At 44.3% G+C, this 22,526-nt stretch overlaps 1 protein-coding gene across 3 annotated transcripts in view; it reads right to left on the reverse strand.

Annotated features, from left to right (window-relative positions):
• GBF1 (golgi brefeldin A resistant guanine nucleotide exchange factor 1) overlaps positions 1 to 22,526 on the reverse strand; it is a 109,956-nt gene that overhangs the window by 4,703 nt on the left and 82,727 nt on the right. For all 3 annotated transcript variants that reach the window (XM_055816159.1, XM_013296947.3, XM_055816168.1), the window contains 23 exons: positions 21,976 to 22,144; positions 21,675 to 21,886; positions 20,885 to 20,983; positions 20,270 to 20,464; positions 19,709 to 19,895; positions 19,159 to 19,299; positions 18,554 to 18,642; positions 15,183 to 15,385; positions 14,801 to 14,924; positions 14,374 to 14,499; positions 13,712 to 13,794; positions 11,200 to 11,436; positions 10,233 to 10,326; positions 7,648 to 7,824; positions 7,079 to 7,143; positions 6,854 to 6,977; positions 6,218 to 6,289; positions 4,834 to 4,928; positions 4,231 to 4,384; positions 3,791 to 4,013; positions 1,961 to 2,124; positions 1,415 to 1,661; positions 827 to 1,026 (listed from right to left, as the gene is read on the reverse strand). In XM_055816159.1, coding sequence (XP_055672134.1) covers positions 827 to 1,026; positions 1,415 to 1,661; positions 1,961 to 2,124; positions 3,791 to 4,013; positions 4,231 to 4,384; positions 4,834 to 4,928; positions 6,218 to 6,289; positions 6,854 to 6,977; positions 7,079 to 7,143; positions 7,648 to 7,824; positions 10,233 to 10,326; positions 11,200 to 11,436; positions 13,712 to 13,794; positions 14,374 to 14,499; positions 14,801 to 14,924; positions 15,183 to 15,385; positions 18,554 to 18,642; positions 19,159 to 19,299; positions 19,709 to 19,895; positions 20,270 to 20,464; positions 20,885 to 20,983; positions 21,675 to 21,886; positions 21,976 to 22,144 — 3,480 coding nt within the window. The remainder of the gene's footprint in view (positions 1 to 826; positions 1,027 to 1,414; positions 1,662 to 1,960; positions 2,125 to 3,790; positions 4,014 to 4,230; positions 4,385 to 4,833; positions 4,929 to 6,217; positions 6,290 to 6,853; positions 6,978 to 7,078; positions 7,144 to 7,647; positions 7,825 to 10,232; positions 10,327 to 11,199; positions 11,437 to 13,711; positions 13,795 to 14,373; positions 14,500 to 14,800; positions 14,925 to 15,182; positions 15,386 to 18,553; positions 18,643 to 19,158; positions 19,300 to 19,708; positions 19,896 to 20,269; positions 20,465 to 20,884; positions 20,984 to 21,674; positions 21,887 to 21,975; positions 22,145 to 22,526) is intronic.

The following is a 22,526-nucleotide window of genomic DNA, read 5'->3' on the forward strand; positions in this document are numbered from 1 at the left end:
AGATGGCATCAGGCCCTGCTGTCTGTGCCCTCACTGAGAGGTCAAGTGCCAGGCATCTTCAGCAAGATTTGTGTCAGTTCAGTAGCCATGTCAATCCCACCTTCCAGGTACAGCATCCTAATCCTGCCAGGAGAGAGAATGGAGCCTTTCCTGGCACAGAGCACTGACTCTCCCAGGCAGACGGAGAAACCCAGTGATTCATGTGCTGTCCAGGGACAACTCTCTACAACATTTTTTGTTTGATTTTTTTTTTTTTTTTCAAAACAAAAAAAGCATGAAGCACAAAGCAAGCTCCCTCAGAGCAGCTCCGTATGGACAAATGACAGCATTCTAGTGACTTTACTACTGAACTGAGGCCCCACAGCCTGGCAGTCAGCAGGCCTGCGCCTTCACACCTTCGAAGTACCAGCTGGGGAGAGAAATTACTCCCTCATCCCAGTTGTCTGTATTTGAAATGCCAGTGCCTCCCCTCTCCACAAGGGGAGATGCCCCATGAGACCCCCCACTAATCCCACATGAAGCTCATGCCTCCAGATGCCCTTGATCCACACCCATCTTAACCACTGTAGTGACTCACAGCTCCAGACGCCACCCTCCCTGCTTTTCAGAGGACTTCTCTCTCCATTGCTATTCTGCTTTTGCCTGTCCAAACTGCAGTCTTCCTCTTTCACTGCTGAACCACACATTGCCACCAGAGCCACCCTCTGCCATCCAGTGCCCACTAACCCAGGATGCAGCCCCCACTTGCCCCATGAAGAATTGCAGTGTCTCACTAGCAAGGCCCTGAGCACGGGAAAGGAAAGGAGGAAATCCTTGCTATACTTACGTCCTGACTAACCTGTAAAGACACAGTGTGGTAGCTGGCAGGGATGCTCTCATCCTCGTCCTCATCACTGTGCGTGTGTGCCTGGTGCTGGCTCAAGACCCGTGATCGCCGTGTGGAACTCTCCTTTGGCTTTTTTTTTAACCGACTGGATTTACTGTCATACCTGTGGCTCTTCCCCCTCTTCTCCTGGGACTTGTAGCCTAGGAATTCAAAGGCAGCAACAGACCATATACGCACTCCACCACAACATTTTCTGCCCTTCAACACACACAGCAGACACCTTTTGATATCCCCAGCAACTAGGTGTGAAATGGCAACTACCTGCTTGAAGAGACACCCAGCACCCCTCAGGAAGAGCCTTCAGCAACAGCTGATACTGCTACCTCCACATCAGCTCCAGACCTCCCCTCCATCCCAGCGAGAGGGATAAGAATAAGGTCCCTGCTACTCGCAGGAGCCAGGACACTTTTCTCACAGCAGACCATTTTCTGGGGTCTGGGGACTCATCCCCTGACAGTATACTGCACACTTCCTGCCGACTGGCCACCTCAAGCCCAATCCTGACCATCAAACCAAGGGCCATCTTACCCCCATTCAAGCTCGCCTCCACAAAGATGCGGATGGTTTTGACACAGAGCTCAAAGTTCTCAGGTGTAACGTGGGCAGCATCTCGCACGATGAAGGACAGGGACTCTACACACTTCATGAGAGACTTTGTGTCATGTGGGCCCAAATCCAGCCCCACAGTCAGGCTGTACTGGTTGACAAGAGGAGATGGCCCCAGTCTGCTGAGCCCAGCAGCAGATCTGGAGGTGTCGATGTCATCTTTCCCCACCTGCAGGGCACAGCAATAGGGTAGCAGGAGAGGGTAGCATTACAAGCAGCACCTTATGCACATGCTGAAAGAGGCTTTCTTCTGAAGCCGGCAGGTAACATTTCTGTAGGATCCATTTCCCTTTTCCTCATTTGCCTCCAAGCTTTCTCCTCTCCATCTGCATCTCCTCCCCAGCCTCTACACTGTCAGCTCATCATAGCCCTTTTCTACTGTCTTAAGCCTTCTCTCCCTACCACACCCTCTGCCCCCAGCCATGCTAGGAGTATTCTTCGGGCACCAGAAGCCCAGTGGCTACTTACCACTAGCCAGCCACTGTTCATGACATCGACATCTGTCACCGAGCGATGCATCTTGCCTGGCTTCCCATGGTCTGTGTACACCTCTGAATCAGAAGTGTAGCCACGGTCCAGGCTCATGTCACTTGGATGATAGGAGGAGGAGACCTCGCTGTCTGACTGGGCACCTTCAAGACAAAAGCCATGGGTTTTAGATCAAAGCCAAATCAAGAATTTGGAAGAGTAGCTGTGGGTAAGGGAGAAACAATCCAGATTAGTCACATCAGCATTAGCTAGGAACCACCAGTGGGCCCTGGAAAAAAACAGGCCAGCCTTCTCCTCCTGTGAGAGGAAGAAAACTGTGACAGGAGCATGCACAGGAGACAGCAGGAAGCACAGATCTCCGACCATTTCTACCCTGTAGGTATGCTTGGCTTTCCCTTTCAGAAGGAAGGGGCTTTCCTTCCTCTGCTATGTCACTTCTCAGCCTGACTGTGCATTAAAAAAGGGCAGGAAGTCCAGTGCTTTGATCCTGGCAGAAGAATCAGATGTACCACACACCTTAAGAACTACTTGGAGGTGTTAGGTTCTGCCAAGACAACTCCAAAAACACAACATGGAATGACAGGACTCACATACTCACGGACTCTGGGGTCACTCAGCTCCACACTAATACTGGTCAAATCTCGCTCATGAATAGCAATCTATGTTAGCATGTTCCACATCTGTCACATCTACCTTTCCTGACCTTCGGGATAACCTTAAATGCCACGTCCCAAGCACAGAGATCTTTGCAAGGGCCAAAATTTAAGCTATGACACAACGTTATCTAGAAGTGAAAATTCATTCTCTTAATCACTGAATTATCTAGAGTTATCTAGAAACTCACCAGCAGAGATGCAGACTTGCTGTGAACACAGTACACCAAACATTTTCAGGAGGTGCTAAAGAGAACTAAAGTTCTGATGTGCAAGATGCCACAGCCAAGTAGTTTGCTCAATCAGCAAAGACAGAAGCAGTCGAAAAAAATAAAAATGGGAGAAGATAGCCCAGCATTAGCCCAGAAGGCAAAGGCCACAGGGGTTTCTCCCATCTGTTTAGCACAAAGCATCAGGACCTAGCAAAGAAGTTCTAGAAAAGCAAAGAGGAAAATGAAGGCTTCTGGAAAAGCCTTTTCTTGCTTTTTCTTGCGGTTTGCTTTAAAAGTCTGAAGCCGTCAGCCCCAAGTACATTGCCAGCTGGCTAAAGCAAAACAGGAACAGTTTGCTGAAAAGACCGTCTTTCTAACACAGTCAAGAGAAGTGGGAAATAGTGGGTTGGTCTTGTGTGAATGGTTCAGGCACTCTGAACCAAATCCACACAAATGCATTTGGAAATAGAATTTTAAAGAACAATTCCCTGTACAAGATCCTTAAAACAGGGACAGAAGGGAGTCAGCCCCACAAAAAAAGCAAGTATGACAGGAACAACAGCTGGGTTTACATTACACACCCAGATGAGAGATTAAGGCTATATTACCCAAGGCACCAGACCCCTACCAGCAGAAAGTGCTCCTTGGGTAGAGCAAAGACCTTCTTACAGCTGCTGCAACTGATATCAGTTTTCCTCCCACTGCTCCCCCAGGGACTTGCACCTGGACTGCTGCTCACTGAGTAGGAAGAAATGGCAGAGTAGAGACAGGGACAGACCATGGGGTAGCAGTGAACAGCAGGTGCTGGTTTTAATCTTGCTAATGTAGTTTAATATCAGCTTTGTTTTCTTGCAGTCCCCTTTGCTAATTGGAAAGCTTGAGGAAGCAGCTGCTTATCTGGCAGGCAGGCATCAGATTTCCTAGCAAAAGCTGGCCTGTCTTACCTGTGTCGTTATCTGCCCTTGCAGTAACCTGCAGGGCTGCAGGCGGCTTCACCCCAGACCCAATACACTCCAGAAGGGTGAAGAGTGTGTACCAGTCATCCCCAGAGTGAATGTTGGCAGCATTGGTCTTCAGGAGTTCGTGGAGGCCGTAGGCAACCTCATGGCTAACTCTGGACAGCACATTTGGCTTCATCATGAGCAGGATACGTAATGAGAGGAGAACCTGGCCAGAGAAGGAGACAAGAATAACAGACCCTACTCTTTACACTCCATTCTACAGTGAAGTCCCCCTTCATTTATTTACAGCTACTTACAATAGCTGTTTGTTGTTACCTGCAGCACAGTCAGCTTAAACTTGGGTCCACTCAACAGCAAATGGTTCCCTGTGTTGCCAGGTGTAGCCACAAAACCCCAGTAACTGACTTTCAGAAATCCCTTACCTGTGCACTGATCTCTTCCCGACGAAGGAGCCGAATGGCCAGTCTCAGCAGCCCCACCACTGCTCTCTCCACCAGGAAGCAGAACTCCATCGCGTGCACACAGAGATGATAGAGGTGGTCTCGGACAGTTTGCCAGACACAGGTCACACGGTCCCTAGCCACAACGAGGAGGAGGGAAAGGGTAGGATGAAAGGAGATGAGACAAGTGGGATCCAGCTACCTCTCCCAGAACTCCAGACAACCTGATATTTCTTCATTTTAATGAAAAACCTCCAACCAGGAGACACAAGAACAGAAAAATAGAAACAACAAAGCTGTCAGATTTCTTATTTACTTCATTACTTGCAAAGCAATCGGGGGGAGAATTCTTCTAAAGTTTAGTTTATATTCTCCAAATCTCAGAATATCAAGCACTAATTCATGGGCGAATGGCCCCTCTTGTTTGCACATGCTATCATGGAATTGCTAAGCCCTGAAATTACAGCCACATGCTGCTTCAGCTGGCAACTCAAGCACATAAGGAACTCGCTCCCTGGACCCAGGCAGCAGCTGCAGTAAAGCAGGGACATTTACAGTGAATCTGCATATATTTCAAGGTCATACCTATTCTCTAGCACAATCCTCAGAAGCATCTCCAAGCAGAAGGCAGCATCCTCTTCGTCATATGTCTCCTCATCAGGAGTCACAGAGATTAGAGCCTAGAAAAGACAGGAAACGTTTGTGAATCACAAGCCCCCAAAACTGGGGCACCAACAAGTGAGGACCAACAGAATGCTTTGAGGTCATGCATAGTCTATCAAAAATGCAATGGATAGAAGTCAAGCTAAATGTAAGGAAAGCCATATTCTTTTTATTATGCGACACGCAGTGTGAACTTAAAAGATGTTGAACTGTGACAGTCTCTCAGATGGAGAGGAATTCTGAAAGCCAGCAGCTGCTGGCTAGGAACACGTGAAGCACAGAAAAGGCAGACATACCTAGGAATGACTACAAATACTGGAACTATTCCCCTCAAGCCATCAGCTTGTATATGAAGGGAGAATTCCTGACATAAAAGGGGTAAGAGCAAAATGTTTCCCCAGAACTGAGATTGTACAGTGGGCCAGCAACATAGTGGTCTTTGTGTGATCCAAACAGAAAGTTCTGCTTTAGCTGTTTTAAATATTGTTCTTTGGGGTTTACTCATTTAGCATCTTTATTTTGAAGCTCAATACCTATTCTTCTGAACCTCTGCAGCAAACTTTGACAAATAAACCTTTTGTTTTAGCACAAGTCTCAATAGCGTCACGCACCCTATTGATGAGGCCAGTGAACTGCAATTACAGCAGCCTGAAGGGAAAGGGCACTTGTGCTTCAAGGAGCCACACAGCATCCCTGCAAGGGCTGCACTGCACTTTTTGCTTTTGGAAATGGTGAGCAGCGGCCAGATTTGTTCCACACTCTGGAGTGGTCTCACACTCCACAGTAGCCTGAGAAGCCACTACTAGAACCAGGTAAGTAACTACCCTCCCCCAGCAAGATGAAGTTCTCTAGCCTAAAGGCTAGTGAGTTCAGCCTTGTTAGGGCTCCCACAGCAGCCAGGAACCATGCTGCCTAGAAGCACACAGTCGAAATAAATCTGCACAGCTCTTGCCTCTAAAGTGGCCTTTTAGAATGTTCTCATTAGGCACACAGCACACCAGGAAAGAAGAAAAACCTTAAGCTCCTACAAAGCCACACATATTTGCAAACACTTACCTTGACCTCCTCAAGGCTTTTAGAATGCATTCCACAATTTAATGTTTTCCTCTACTACGAAAGCAATTGTGGCTGCCAGCACAGAAGTTACATGTAACAGCTAAACTAATGACTGGTTTCATATCCCAGAAAGGTCCAAGACTTCCTCTGGGGACAGAGGAGCTAGACAAGTACACAGCACATATCCATTATCATGCGCAGCATACTTCTTCCATCACCAGTTCAATCCCTTGCCCAGTATTTCTCTCACCTTCATGAGCTCCTGGAGGGATTCAAGTTGAAGGAATTTGCTTTCTGTGATCAACTTCTCAGGATCACATTGCTGCAAAAGATACAAGACAGGACTAGGCATCTGGGGGATGGGGAAGGCATACAAACATTCTCCAGAAGCAGTTTGTTCCCAGGAAAGATACAGATAGTGGCTTTAACACAATTACCTGGAGGAAAATTCCTGCCAGCTAGTTCACTCCTTTAACATCAGTTACCTTTATCAGACCTGATCTGTGCTAGACAGATTTTAGCAGATAACTCCTCTGTCCACACACTGCTCAAACCCTAGGTTCAGCATTTGCTGGCACCATATGCCTTAACACTGTCTTGGAAAACATTAGGCATTTGAGAATTTACTGTGAAGCCAGGGGCAGATCCCAGCCTCTTGTGGGGACTCATTCCTGTATTCATGCGTTACTGCATTTGTGCACAGCAGCACATAAGACCCTTTAGCTGTCAACGCAGATAGGTGCCTCTGTAGTTTCTTGCAATTTTCAAGTCCTCTGGAACCTGCAATACTGCCTAGAAGCATGCGTATTTATGCTGCTGTTGCCCATTATCCACACAGTACTGTCACCACCAGGAAAAGGAGGTTCTTTTACAGCCTGTATGTTACCTTTATGCATTCCAGAGCCGCTCGCTTTGCCTCCTGTGTCTCCGTAGATGGCCCCCTCATACCAGATTGCTCTGTCCCACTAAGGGTGAGCCAACTAACAAAACTCAGCACTGTAGATTCACCACTGCAAATCAGAAGACACCAGCATCAGTGAGGAAACAAGAAATTGTATTATTCTCCAGCTTTGGTATGAAAAAGACTGCCTGGGCCATCTACAGTACTCACCGGTTAGATGGTGTCTCCTCACGTTGCAAATAGATTTTGCCATTAGGATCCACAAAGTCTTCAACCTGGAAGACAGACCAGAACACATACATGATCAATTGTCTACTTCTTTGTAGCCTTCCCCACCGAGCCCATGAAGTTCCACTTGGTGCTGAAACACTGCACCCAGCTGCCCATGTGTTTGGCAGTCACCCTCAGCTCTTCACCCCCAGTGAAGACGCCCAGTAAAGTGTCACCCCCATCTGGCCATACCAATGCTGTGCTCTAATACTTCATGCCTATAAGCATGTCCTTCTTCTGCACAATATTCAAAATCTGTTCAAGTGAAATGAATGCTAGAATTTCTCAAATGTAACAAACAGTAATGCGAGAAAAACCCAAAACCCTACAAAAGAAGCTGGAGCCTGCACATAACTCAAATGCTACACCCTTTGCAGGCTTTCTAGCTCTGCACACGCTTTACCGAAGCCAGGCCTTTGCAAGAGAACTCTCCTCTTTGAACTGGTTCTATGAAAAACTGGCTTCCCACTCCCCTGCTCTTCAATTACCCGCAGGCCAGCTGTTATTACCTCCACCATGGCCTTGGGCAGCAGCTCTGCTCGGAAAAGCTGTAGCATGGCCTCCATGATGTTTTTCCAGCCCTCCCGCAGAATGTCACCATGGCGATGGGCCAAATGAAACACAGTCTTTGCTGCAATATGGGCCTTGGGATTACTTCCAAAAACAGTGGGTAGGTTCTCAATAGACTGCAGGAAAGAAGAGGGGGTGGCAATCTGTCAGTAAGAGATGTTTTCTTTTCAAGACAAATTAGGGCAGGCTGTTCAGAACTGGTTATAGGAAAGACAACAATTCTGTGTATGATGCTTGGATAACTCCTCAGCTCACATTCAACTTTGCACAAAAACAAGGACAAGACGGCTTACCTGATACAAGCTGAATCACTGAAACACTTTGATATAAGATCTCCAAGGACAACAGCAATACAGAACATACTGAAAGTGCCTGCTGAAAACTCACTAACACTAATTTATTCTGCTATGGGAACTCACTCCATGATCAAAGCCTTCTACAAAAAGTACCACATCTCTTCTGGAAGCAGCAATTACTCTGCTCTACTGTTAGAGAAGGAAACTATGGCTGGATCATTACTGACTTGCAAAGCTACCCCTACCACTACTTAACAAGATTCAAAGTAAGAGTGATGAACCCTGACATGCTGTCTCTGCCAATTACTGGATCACAATTCCCCATAATCTGTTAAACGCACTCACAGCTTTTCAAAACACAAAAAGCGTGCCAAGTCATTGAAACCAATCAAGTACATGCTGCCGCCAAAACTACTACTACTACTTATACGCTGAGTCAGTGTGAGTTTTAACTGTAGATCAAGAAGTGGGGCACTTTTTCTTCCTAACACACTTAATCCCCCCTCCCCCCCCCCAGCCCCTGTTTCTTTCCATTCCTGTTCTTCCAGCCAAAGTGGCCAGGCATAGCAATTGCAGTGCTCGGACAGGATGATCACCAGGATGATCTGGCCTGGGAAGCGACTAGCAGCTAAGTGATACTTTGATGTTCTTCCCTTGCTTTCTAACAGTTGCTCTTTGTTTTGTCTCCTCAGGTCCTGAAGACAGCCCCTCCTTCTCCCCTTTCACCAGACTGTCTTTCAAATATTTGTTCAGTTGCCATATCCCACTACTGTCTCCAAGCCTTACAGGAATTCAGGACAACAGAAAGTAATTGGTGCACTTGGAATCTGGCCAAAGATAAGAACTTAGGGCCTTCTTCAAATCCAGAAGTCCCTGATTCTCTACATCATCACCAAAAGACATGCTTGCTTAATTTACACAAACCTCGGAGTGCTCCAGATTCCAGTCTCAAGTGTCACAACTAGATGGGATGCAGCTGGCAATAGCTGGTGCCTCTGAGGGCTTAGTCTAGTTGTTTCTAACTGTGTAAATCTGTGTCCAACAGTTGTTTCATGGCAGACATTCCTCTGTGTGTGTTATCTAGTGGTAGTCTCAAGGTCTGGTATGCCTGGAGACGATCAAGTATTTCATCTTCACTGTTGTGAGCTGCGGAGGAAGAGGGAATCTAAGGCAACCTCACTGCTTGGGATTTCTTCGTCTTTTAATAGTCACCCTGGTACATTTTTACTGCTACCAATGCTAGAATGCAAGTGATCCAAAGCATTCAGTCCAAACAATCCCATTTCCCTGCAGTCCAATTCCATTAGCTGGATTAATTTGCAGGACTGTTGCCTTTTTGCGATCCCTTCAAGGGATTTAAAAGTATCACCTGTCTTGGCCTTTTTACTCCCGTGCTTTCAGTCTTGAATGATCTTGTTTCCCTTTTTTTTTGTATGTGTGGCAATTCTGTTCTGCTCACTGTGAATCTTGCACTGGTTCTCAGAGCAATGCTGTGAGATTCTTTGCAAGTTCTGACCTTTTAAAGGAATTGCTGTCATTTTCTCCTTAGCACTTAGCTCCTTAGTAGTCTGCCACACGCTACCAAACGCCTTGGGGAAAAACAGGCTGATACTGTAGCACACAAACAGATCTAGGCAAAAAAAAAAAAAAAAGCTCACACTAACCACTGTACCTTGAACTTATTCCCGCAGTACAACCCATGGAAATGGTCTTCAGGGCTTGCCAAAACTGGGGCTAACAGCTGATTTTATTACCAAGACTCCATGTATCGTCCAACAATTCAAACCATTTGTTTTTCTAAACCCTTTACGCTGGGTGGGTGCACAGCCCCCACACTTTGAAGAACAGCTCACAAAACAGTCCCTCTTGGCACTGCATAAGGCCTATAACTAAATATTCAATAGCTGAAATGCATAAACTTGCTCAGGATCATGGATGATCACTGTCTTGATTGCAGGGAGATCTAAGTCTCCTCTGCATCTTGGCATTCTGCTCTGCACTGCCACTTGTGAGTGAGGAGAAGGAAACGTGTGTATTTCAACGTGTCCTATGGAAATCCTACTTCATTTATACACTTTTCATTGCCTCTTCCAGAAAACTCTAGGCAGAGGCTGATAGAAACCTACAGATATAGTGATAACTAAAATAAGCAAGTATTACTGTTTAATAGAGGAAGATAGCTCTGATATACTAAAACCCATGCTTCTTTCCCCTCCTTGCAAACTTACCTCGCTGCTGAGGGCTGTAAACTTGCAGAGAGAAATTATGAGATTGTCAAACACATCACTAAGGCCATAGTGAGCAGAAATCATTGCACATTTCCTGGGGAAAGAAGAAAACAGAAAATTATGTAGTTAGTCAGCACAGACAAGTCTGTCTACCAGACAGCAAATCAGAGAGCCTCTCCGTTCACATTTTAGACGTTTCTCTTCACCCACTCATAATGAATGCTGAATACTATTATCCCTCAAATAATCTCAATTCTCATTCATACATCGTGATATTTGTCCACAGGATCACTTTCAAGAAGCAAGTCTAAACAGACAGACCACTCACACCTAAGCCAATACACCTAATCTCTTGCCTTGACAGAAGAGAGAGTTGCTGAGATTGGCAGTAGTGTTGAAGGTCTAGTTTCCAACAGATCATGGCTACAGCAGTATATTAACAGAGCTTTAAAACTATGCTTAAGGCATCATTTGGTCTGGATCTAAGCAGGACCGGACCAAAGATTGTTCCAGTTTGATTTCTTTTAATACTGGTCATCTAGGAAAGAAAAAATAAAAAAAAAATCCCCCATCCCATTCAGCCACAGTTATAGCTTCGTACACATGAGAGGTTTTATTCATATATAGGGATTATGCCAGCATCACTGTGCAAGTTAAAAGTGACATTTTTCTCCTCAGTACCATGCAGCACAGCTATGTCAGCAGGTCTTTTAAATGTAACCAGGTTGGAGTTCAAAAATACATACCCCAGGCACTTTGATTTATTACAACAGAGCAGTCAAGCCAAACAGTGAGTGGCAACCAAGAGAGGCCAAGATGGGATGAATCAATACAAATGACAGAACAAAACTAAAGGACCACAGGTCACAATAAAATGCTCTTCAATTGCTGTGATGTCTCCAGCAGGTAAACGGAGGACAATGGCCACACTTGAACTTTTCCAGGTCTTAATGAAGGCAAGAGTTACCTGAAACCAGAGATAGCCTTCTGGATGATTGTTTCTTCTAAGCTCTTGTCAAAAACATAAGAAAGTGCTGCGATGGTTGGCCCCCACGTCATCGTGAAGAGATCATGATCATAGCTTCCAGGAGGCACGTGGAGAAATATTCCCTCATCAGTGGCACCACGATGTAGCAGGACATTCCAGATATAGTTTTCCTTTACCAGGCCTGTCTGTTCTTCTGGCATCACTATCTCATCATTTCTACAAGGAAGGAAGGCAGAAAGGTTGAACTGTTCATCCTGATCCAAACTTAACATTTACACAGTGCCTTTAATTACATGGTCTCAAAACTAAGTGATACCTACTTTGGAGTGTTTTGCCAGCTCCTGAAACATTCTATTTTCCTAGGCCTGCCTGGTTCCCCTGACCCTCTTAGATATCCTGGATATCAAGTCTGCTGGCTCTCAGCAGCACCCAGCAGAAAACACTTAAGGACAGTACTGAAGAAGCAGCTACCTAACACTACCAAGTGCAAAACGCAACACGTACTGCAGTTACATGATGGGAAATTTTGGACAGCACACTGGTATAGCTTCAACTTCCCACCCCAACTCTCACTTTGTCAGAGTGCTCTGCATAGCTCTACTTCCAGATAAAAGAAAAATTAATAAAACATTGCTATAACCACTGCAGTCAACAGTAGGCATAAGTATCTTTCTAGACAAATAATGCAAATATTCATATTATGCCAACATCAAATATCAGAAAGACAAGTAGTACAAAATTAAAAACAAAGTAAGAAACCAAATGTATGATGGGTGATTCATAATGAGGGTACCAGCTCCTTATTCTAACTGGGTTAAAGCTATACAATAATAAAACAATTATGATAAATGCCAAGAAGTACTTGCAATCCCAGGATATATAAATATATCAAGCTTAATTACATAATCCCTAGACTTGGGTAACATTGCATATGTAACTGATAATCCTCTGCAAATGACCAATTAATTGAACAAGAGTCTCAAATCTACTAAGAATAGTGGATTGCAGCCAATCTGAAAAGTAGGTCTTTCTGCAACAATCAAAAAATAATGTGCTTCAGTCGCCAAAGCAGCAATTTTCATGTGCTAACAACAACTATAAAAACCCCTCTTGATTTATGCATAAGAAATAAGCTTTTCTCAGTTTCAGGTGCCTGCCTATTTTTGACAAGAGCAATAATGACCGAGATTATATAGGAAAGTAAGTTTGCAGTCAACAGCATATTTTTAATAAGAATACATATTTGATTAATATTAACAGAAGCACATGATTGGGTTTACTTGAAAAGTCTCAGGAAACGAAATTGTGCTCAAAAGTGAAATGCTGAGGTCCCGCTGAAATCATGTACTACTCTGTACAGATTACAGTCTGATTTTTTTCCCCCTAATAATACAAAGAAAACAAAGAGCCCTTCAATCTCAACTATGACACTGGGGCAATCCATCTGACATGGAGCGATACTGAAATGACACACCAATTGCTTTAGCCATAGAACATACTGAAAAAGCCAAAGTATCTGGTGAAGGCAGGATAAGGGGAATAGATGGACAGAGGTACTATATAACTGAGAGATATAAAGACATTCTCAGGGTGCTACTCAAAATATTAAGAACACTCTCAGGGGAGAGAGGCCAATCAAAACTAGAGGTCTATTTGAAAGCTAGAGCTACCTCTTGGAAGAATTTCTGGATATTCAGTACAGGCAGCATCCCAATCTTCCCAGAGCAGGCTCAAAAGGGAGGGTCAGCCTAATCACACTGCCCTGTTTCCAGCACGAGCCGCTGCCTGCCACTGCAGACTGAAATCAGCTGAGATTGAGAGTTGCATCCTGTCTCCTCAGAGATGTAATCCTCTCAGCTTCAAATTGTCTGGGCCTGGATTTACTGACAGGCTAGATTTCTGAGCTGTTATTAAAGATCTCAGCCCAGAGCTAGTGTGCACACAAGGGCCTCAGCTACCAGGAATTCTCCTCAAATACTGATCAGTGCGCCAAGAGCTTCAGGAGTGGCAAAAGAGATTGGTGCAAACAGCAGCCTCATATGAAGAGCTCAAAGCAGAACATACGAGACTGAGACCTGGACATGTTATGTCAGGGCACGAGTGCTGTCCTGGGGATGAGATACTACCTCTAGTACTACGTTAAAAATTCTAAAGAAAACCAAAGGGCTGGCCTGGATAACTGAGCCTTCTTAGATATAGCATTTCACGTGTGCTCATCTTGCTCAGCCGTTCTTTTGCATGTTGATAGAAGGCATGACATTTTTTAACTTTAGCTTAAGCTCTGTGGATTAAAATACCATGGCAAGAATCCATAGTTACAAAACCAGTGCAATCACTGTGACAGGCTTGTTACCACAGCCCCACATGGAGCTGGAAGTTAGTTTGAGGCAAACAGGCATGTGATCAGTGAGTGTCTCTCCATACTCTCCAAAGGTCTCACACACCAAACAACTCGAGTTTTCCCTCTGCATAGAAGATGATAGACTCTTACTTGATGGCATGGTACATGTCTTCCAATATGTCCTGTTCAAAGTCTTTGCCTCCATTCACACCTTTCAGGTTCTTTCGAAACTCCTGAAAAAGGTTACATCAACATTAATTCCTAATATCTCCAGCTTGAACTGTGTGGCTAGGATCAGTAGTCCACTTGTTCATGAGACCAGAAGGAGATTTTCCTGTGTTCTTCAACATGTAGCCTCAAAGACTAAATACTTTTCTTAGTGGCAGTAGTGTGCAGCAACCCCTGTCTCTGCTCACAAGGAAACGTAATACTGGCTTAGCTGAGGCGAGACACCAGAATGACAGGTCTGTACCACTGCACTGACACTCACAGGACCTGAACTCTCCAGAAATCCACAGCGGTTCAACAATCTTCTCATTCTTATTGTGTCTTAGGATACATTTTGCTCACACACACAGAAGCCTCTTGACAAGCTCAGCAAGTTTTCTGCTAAGCCTGTGTTTCTTCAGACTGTCCCTTGCCCACAGCTCCCCTCTCCAACCGTACTCAACTTCAGTGCTGCACACCAGCTTATTGTCTACATGAGCAATGGATGCCAGGGAAAAAAAACAGAGAATGCCACTGAGATAAAGACAGGTACTACACTGCTAGCAAAGCCAGAGAAGACAGGTGCCTGCACAGATCACACCCACCTCCAGAGTCATAGGGACATTCTGCTTGCGGACATTATGGTTGTGCTGGTCAGTGTTCAGCATAATAACTGCATAGGCCAGGGCAAAGCAGGCATCACTATTGGCAAATGGGGATCCATTTGATTTCTGAAAGGCAAATGTATGCACAAATTAGTCCTACAGGAAGGGTGATATCAGTGACTCGAGACAGCCGTTTTCTTACCCACGGTACTGAAGTACCTCTGGGACAACTAAAAACCCAAGATTCTGGCTCCAGCTCCCACAAAGCACCTCAAAATCTATGTGCCACTGCCATCTACAAAACAACAGCTGCTGCCTGCAGGGCACAGTAAGCTTATACAGGCAGTCGGATCTGACATGTCCATCACGGCAAGCAGATGCTCAAGAATGAATGCAGTTTTGAGCTTTCTGCCCACCAAGTACACACCCTCCAATGTTCTGTGAAGGCTTCCAGCAGTCTCTGGATTACAGGTGCCTCTCCCGGTAATCTGAAGGCCTCTAGATAAAGTCTCAAAGCTTCATCCAGCCTTAAGCCTTGGAAGCTGAAAGTCCTGCAAGAAGAAGGAAACGTAATGAGAAACTGGAACAGGATGGGAAAGGTAGGATAAACTCACTGACTACAATTTTGTTTGCTGCAGCATCAGAACACCAGATTTCACAGAGGACAGACAGTAAAGAGTGGAGGGTGAGGAGAAAAAAAAATAAAATACCATGAACAGGCAAAAAAAACCAACAAAAGAAAGTAAACAATCATACAGGTGATTATGTATGTAATCGTCTCTCCAGTCTTTACAGAGAAAGATACTCACCCAACAAAGCTTTCCAGCAAGTCTATGTTCTTACGGTCGCTTACAAATTCCCCAATCATCTTTTTGTCAAGGCGAGGATTTTCCCGCAGCCACCTGGCCACCTCATTGTTGTCAATGGGGGTGGCAAGAAGGTTCTTCTCCTGCAGAAATTGTATCCCTTTCTTTGGCTTTTGGTTGAACTGCTCTGTGCCGGTTATCAGGAGCTGAAGGAGACATTCTGGTAATTACAAGCTTGAAGTGCATTTCTTACTTTAGATTGTTCTTGGTATTTGAACCAAAAGCGAAGTAGAAATGTTTATTCCATGATCAAGTTTATTGTACTGAGTAATCCAGGAAAAAGGCTGACCAAGGCCAGAAAACCTGCATTCATCACAAGGATTCACTACCAAATAATACTGGACAGAGCAAGCATGAGCTGCCATCTTGGAAAAGCTCTGACATTTCACCGAGATATTAGCTCTGATACCCAAAATGCCCCACCTGCTCTAGTGTGTAAACAGAGCAGAGGAGGGTCTCTGATGAACCCCAGACATGTGGCAAGATCAGCTCTACCCAGTTGCAACAGCAACACTGCTCCATGCCCTCTTCTGTACCCTTTAGCTCCTGGTGTTTTTATGCTACCTCAGTGCCAGCAGACATGCAGTAAGAATCCTTAGCACTTATTCAGCAGGTGCAAGGAAGAAGTACTGCAAAAGCTTAAACCAGAAAACGAGAAAACATTCTGTTAGTGAGACATGGTCCCAGGAACACCTGGTATTCTGGCATGACAAAGCTACCTGTCAACTGGGAAGAGCAGATGCATTTTTGGTTTTAAGGGAAGTCAGCTATTATGCCCTGCTTCATTCTTATTTTAGGAAACTAGACTGTACCAAAGTCACAGTGTATTAATACACCTGACTAAGAAAGGGTTAACTGAACGTTCTTGGTGGTGTTCAGAAAAACCAAAAGCACAAACAACTGTATGAACTTTACTAAGGCACCAGAATAAATGTCAGTTCCCTGTTAGCTCCTATCACGATCAAACTGCTAGCGATGACCTAGTGAACTAAATTCGTGACCATCATGATTACTAGCTCCCCTGGGTTTCTTAGTACCTCAGAAGCCACCAGCCCCCTGTTCGTTGCTTCCCTGCTTGTGTGACATCCTCAAATTGCAGCAAAATACAGACCCTGAAACAGCACAGAGCGCACAAGGACCCAGTGAGGGCATAAAAAAAACCAACAACCATGTGCTGCCCTGGTATAACAGGCCTGAAGGGACTGTATGACGCTAGCAGCATTTCTGTTCAGCTGTAAATCCTGCAACCTAAGCCCTAGGGTATTCTATGGACTGGTTATACTTCTTAAGACCACCTGGAAGACTGCCGGCAGTTTGCACTGCATTTATAATCATGTCAGTGCTATGCTTCTGAGCTTCTGGTCACTACCTTTGGAAATGTCAAAGAAAACTTTCCATTTGATGCGTGATTTGTTATCTGCTTTTATTTATCTTTTTTCCTCCTTCCACCTGTTGTAATGTTTAGTACTTCAGAGGTTAAAGGAAGCACAACATGCTGGTGCCATGCCAGCATCAACATTACTACAGCTGAGTGTTTGGTGTGCCCTGTTTACATGCTTAGGATGAAACCATTAGCAGATTTAGGGTCAGGAAAGGATTTTCCCTGGGCAAACTAACAGATTTATGAACGTCTTTCTGCCCTCTGCGGCAGTGTAAGGCACTACCCTTTTTCTAGGACCACCTGGAACTGTTTTTAAGGAAACTCAGCCACTGGCAATGCTCTTGACTCCTATCCTTGTTTTCCAGCACAGTAAAGCTGCAGTATTATCAGAGGTTTTCGCTTGGAACAGTGGAAGCACTCCATGCAAGCTCCCTTCTCAACAATGGACTTTCACAAAGTCCATCAGCAAAGTTGCCACAAAAGCTAGATTTAACGCAAAGGATTACAAATGAAAGTGTAACTAAATCAATATTCATTTATTAGAAATTAGCTAATGCCGAAACTCAGTGGTTCCTTTGAAGACTATGCTGACAATCACTTCCCCCCACTATCCTTGTGGCTTGGGAAGCCAGTCAGCATTATCCCACTGCAGCACTGTGTTGTAGGTGAAGAACCAAGTTCTTAAGTACTGTAGCAGAATTTCTAGAGGGAAACCAATGCCTTAAATTACATTCAGATCCAGAGACTGCCACAGCAGATCACAAAGCACAGATGAGCACAGCAGTAGAAAGAGATCTGTTGTACTTTCTTCAGTGTTTTTGTTTAAGTAAGTTTAAACAAATATGACCACAAATATGACCACTGCTCCCTTATAACAATGTAAAATAAAAACACTTACACTGGAGACAGAAGTCAGAAGCCTTTTAGTCAGGTACAAATCAAAACCTTCTCTTTAACATAAATGAAATGTTCAAATCCATTACTTTATTCTTCCACTGTATCATCTGGCTCCTTACCCAACAACTATTACGGCCACTCATGTTTCATCCAGAATATGTGTCATCTTCATACTGAAATTTAGTAATCTCTTACTTCCTAAATAACCTAATCTACCTCACGTATATGTTGTGCAAAGTGAACAAAATCTGTACAAAGAACATCAGTGAATAGAGAAAAAAACAAACCCAAACCCTAGCCAAAAAAAACAGTCCCATGTAATCCATAGAGAATGTAGATATCATGTTCATCCTCTCTCTGGAGGTGAACAAGCAGGCCAGCACTTGATGTTTGACACAGAACAGTAGATAAATACAAAAGCCATCAGCATGGAGCACCTCCTGCCAACATTAGACCTAGACTGGAACCACTCAGGGAATGGAAAGCTGACGAAGTTTAGACTGTGACTTGGATTAATGAGTTTTAAAGAAACAGACATTTAGACAAAGAATGGCTTTGCCACAATCAAGACAATCTTTCCAGTCATCCTTATGATAAAGAAAACACAGGAATAAACAAATCAGAATAGCAGCCTAGACTGTTCATTTCTACTATGGGCCTCTTGGTATGCTCCCTGTTTACAGCTTTGGTAACAGTAGGGAACCTGCCCTTTTTGATGAAAGTACCTGACTATTTCCATATAATGCAAACTAGATGCAGCAACTTTCCAACCCAGAAATCTGATGGACCCAGCATACAAATTGTGCCACAGAATTTCCCCAGCACCTCTTGCAACTTTTAGCAAAACTAAACCAGAACAGATAATCACTGCTGCCTCTGCAGCGTAGCAGGGTTTTCAGTGACTGACTATTTAATTCTTATCGTGGGAGACTAGAACTCAAAATTTCTAAGGTATGACCAGTTACGCAAAGCCCACATGAGATCAGAAGCAAGGAGAACACTCAAAGATGCATTTGTAGTATATTCCAAATCATACCTTCTTTTTGTTCTTAATCTGCATAAGTTCCTGAGGGCTTGGAAGGATACAAGAAAATCGAGTAGGTTTCCTGGGGATACTCTTCTCAGCTAGAAGGACAAAGCATCATTATAGTTAAAACTATCCCCAGAGTAACACTCAGCCCACTAGTGTCCCATCATAACTTTCAGTCATGGAGTCTTGTTGCAATATGCTGCCCTGCAAATGGCAGTCACACTCCTATTATTCAATTACTACACTCCTCCCATCCTCTTTTTGTCCTGGACAGTTTCACACATCCACAAGATTTAATTTTCTGGCTGTTCTGACTACTTGCATTACTGATCCCCTGGAGAACTCCTGACTGCCTTAAAAATACTAAACACCTGTATGAACTTCACACTTCTGCCCCAAAGTGACCCACCAGATCTAAACCCCTCCTAGGAGAAATTTAATAGTAGGCATATATAGCACACACATAATAAATATTCACCACATACCTCCTTCTGATTTTGAACACACAATAGCTACAGTGGTCTATAGCAGAGCAGGACCAGTCAGCAAATGTCAGGACCATTCTCAGCATACGCACACTCAGAGTACCAGGGTACCACAGAGACTATTACCTGCCTCGCTTCCTCCTTCCAGTTCCATGCAGCTCTCCTTCATCTGGTCAGCCATAAGGCACCCACTGGTGGGAGGACATGCCCCAGCAGGCTCTGAGACTGCAGTGGAGGATCTTCCCTCACTGAGTACTCTCTCATTATCTGTAGAAGTTAAAAACTCCATGCATAAACAAACGCATAAACCAAGGAAAAAGCTAGCAACAGAGAAATGAACTGATCACTCTAAACTGAACATATGCCTGTTCAAAGGAGCTCCCCCCAGTGACTGTGATTCCTCAGTGTTTTGTCTACATGGCATGCCCTCCTTCTGTTGCGACTGCCAGTCTTGACACAGTCTTTATATAAAGCTTCACGTGAGGGGCACATTTTAGTATCTGCAGATTTTACAAATAACAAGGTTATTAACATCAGCATGTAGTTATAAAGCATGCAACAGGAAGACTGAAAACATATACTTAAGGAGCTTACTATGTCAACTACCAAAATGAGATCTGCAAGTTTAGCACAAGACTAAAGTTTAATACCAAAATATCAAAGAAAGAGATCTTACTATTGCTCGTTTCTTTGGTGCTGTTCATGGTTTCTGGGCTGGATTTGACAACCTCCTTCTCTTGTTGATGTATGTTACTCAGCACTTTGGCCTGGCAATGTGCCTCAGTGCTATCTATCACTGTCAGCAATGCTTCCAGAGACAGCAGATGGACAGTATACAGCTGTCCAGAAACTGGGAAGGCATTCTGGGAAATAAAATGTAAGAATCGTCAACTTGCATGCCTCTCTCTGACCATAAAGGGGGAAGGAAGTCTTCCCCCAGCTTGGGGAAGCCTAAAGCATATGACAGAGCACCCTAAGCTTTTCATACAAGGCCTTCTAGCATATACTTAACAGCTTAGCTGCTCTGACATTATTAAAGAATCATGGCTATTCTCTTCTGCTTCCAAATGTTAAATGGCTGCCTTCATCTCTACAAGACTACTCACCCCGAATCTTTCAACTACTCCAATTCTTAAGCTCTGCACCAGCACTGACCCTTGTTCCGAGTTACTGGGTTCCCCTCCAGCACCCCACTGCCCCCTCCCACCCCCGGCAGCCCCCGGCCCATGGCCAGCACCTTGGAGAGCAGCTTGGTGAGCTCCTCGAAGAGGTTGGCGCAGTAGTAGTCACAGTCGTAGTTAATGTAGAGCTCCGTCACGAAACTGGGAATCCTCCACAGCTGAACAATGGCCTCCAAAGCCATCTCCTTCATTTCATAGGGCATCTTTGGGTTTTCCACAGTGATTATTTCCATCAGCTTCTTGACATACATCTGGCAGAAACACAGGGCAGCTCAGTTTAAGAAAAGAAAAAAAGAAAGCAGGACAGTGAATAGCTTTGAGGACTACAAAAATAGATTTAAGCTTCATCTTCCCACATGACACTCGGTCTTTAAGGATAGCTTATTCTGAAGGAGGTTGCAGAAATGTTTCAAATAATTCTGCCACTCAGTGCACCTGAATTCTCTGTTCTAAAAAAACCCCAACAGTATGAAGGTAGGCAGTGCAGTACACCTATCTCAAAGATGTTTTATTATTCAACAATAAAAGTCCTACACAGCCTACCCAAAACCCACTGAGTCATTTATAAAAAGGTAAATTGATACTTAGACTTTATCTTACCGCCTAGCTATATGCATTTAATCAAAGCCCAATAAATTATTACTAGGCACCCAGTGAGTCAAAAAACTCACCTCCAGTTGGAATTTCAGATGCTCTCTCATGCTCTCAAAGAGAAGAAAGCACACCCTGAGGGAAGTTGCATACAGATTGAGCCGTTCAACACTTAGTAGCTGAGTAAGAAACAAAACAAAAAAACAACATTAAAAATTATGAAGGCTAGTCATGATGATGTTCTATAAGCAGCAGTACTGTGGCACTGCAGGCATCACCTGCAACAGCCTTGAGACCCACACACTGCCTCCCATAGCAATAGTGTTTCAAAAAACAAGCCCTTATTCAACCTCCTGGTTTCACTTTTTGCTAGTGAGGATGAATATACTTAATTCTCTTCTGCTTGTGGTAACACTGTTCTTAGTACAACTTTGTTCTTTTGCCAAGTCCACAGATCTTTTTAGTGGTGAAAGAACCTGGGAGAAGACTTGCCTCTGAGATGGTCGTTGTGCAATTAACAGCTTGGTACACCAAATGTTCTGCCTACTACTAAGCTGGTAACCTGCATCCATAATTACATCAAAACCAATTATATCAAAACACAGTGTTGCCCCACAGTAACAGTTCATTCAAATTACCTTCATCCTTCTTGGCCCTGGTCTGAAGAAAGCAGCACATGACAACCCTTCTGGCTTTGCAACAGCACTGTTTCACTGGTGCAATTCAGAACTTTTATTGCAATGCAGCAGAGAGCTTAATTGAAGAGTGAGACCTGCCAAAGCTCAGAATACTAAATTCTGATAGACTCTGATGCAAATTAGTATCTGACTCCCCAGTGCCATATGCCATGCTAGCATAAGCCAGACTCACTTGAAATAGGTGCCGGCACAACTCCTCCTTCACAAGTCCCAAGAGGGACTGGCAGTTTGCAATGGGTGCTGATTCTAGGGCAACAGTTAGCAGCTGCAGCCCCATGTGGATCATCACCTCAGAGTTGTGGCGGTCATGAGGGTTGGTGAGTGAGATAAGAAAGCGGAACAGTTCTCTAATACATGGTAGACCATATGGGACCAGTGCTGCTCCTAAAGGAAAAAGACAGATTAGCACTCTTAACTTTGCTTTTGTTTTTTGCAGGTGCCTAACAAATGTTACAGCACTGCCCAACTCTCACCTTCTTTTAGGGAAGACTGAGTAAAACGTACTCCTCGGGGATTTACATAGTCCATGTCATGAACCGAGGCAGAGTCAGAATGTTCTGCTACAGATGTGCACTCCTCTAGGACCTCAGGGATAGACTCCACGGAAGCTGACTGGATCTTCTCCTCCCTCAGACTTTCATTCTTCATTGATACCAGTCATTTTGGAATGAAAGAAGCAAAACAAGAGTTAACAAGCACTAGACAAGCAAAAAGAAAGGCTGATTGTTCACTGTTCATCCAGAACTATGAAAACTATACAGGTCACTAATGGAAGAGGAGCAGGAAAACAAAATTTAAGAGAAAAGAGCGCATCTAGACAATCTGCACCCTCTCTGCCCTTTCACTTCCATTTAGTTTTTATGCGTTTTACGTAACTCTAGGTGCCCAGTCTCAGGACTTGACTTTGAAGATACTCCTATAACCAATCAGTTCTTACTGCCCCAGAGGTTAGGATCTGGCTCATATTTTTTGTTGTAAATGCTACATAATTTCAGTGCACTATTTCCATCCATGCCTTCTTAGC

This window comes from Falco peregrinus, chromosome 1 (assembly GCF_023634155.1).
Source record: "Falco peregrinus isolate bFalPer1 chromosome 1, bFalPer1.pri, whole genome shotgun sequence".
Lineage (NCBI taxonomy): Eukaryota > Metazoa > Chordata > Aves > Falconiformes > Falconidae > Falco > Falco peregrinus.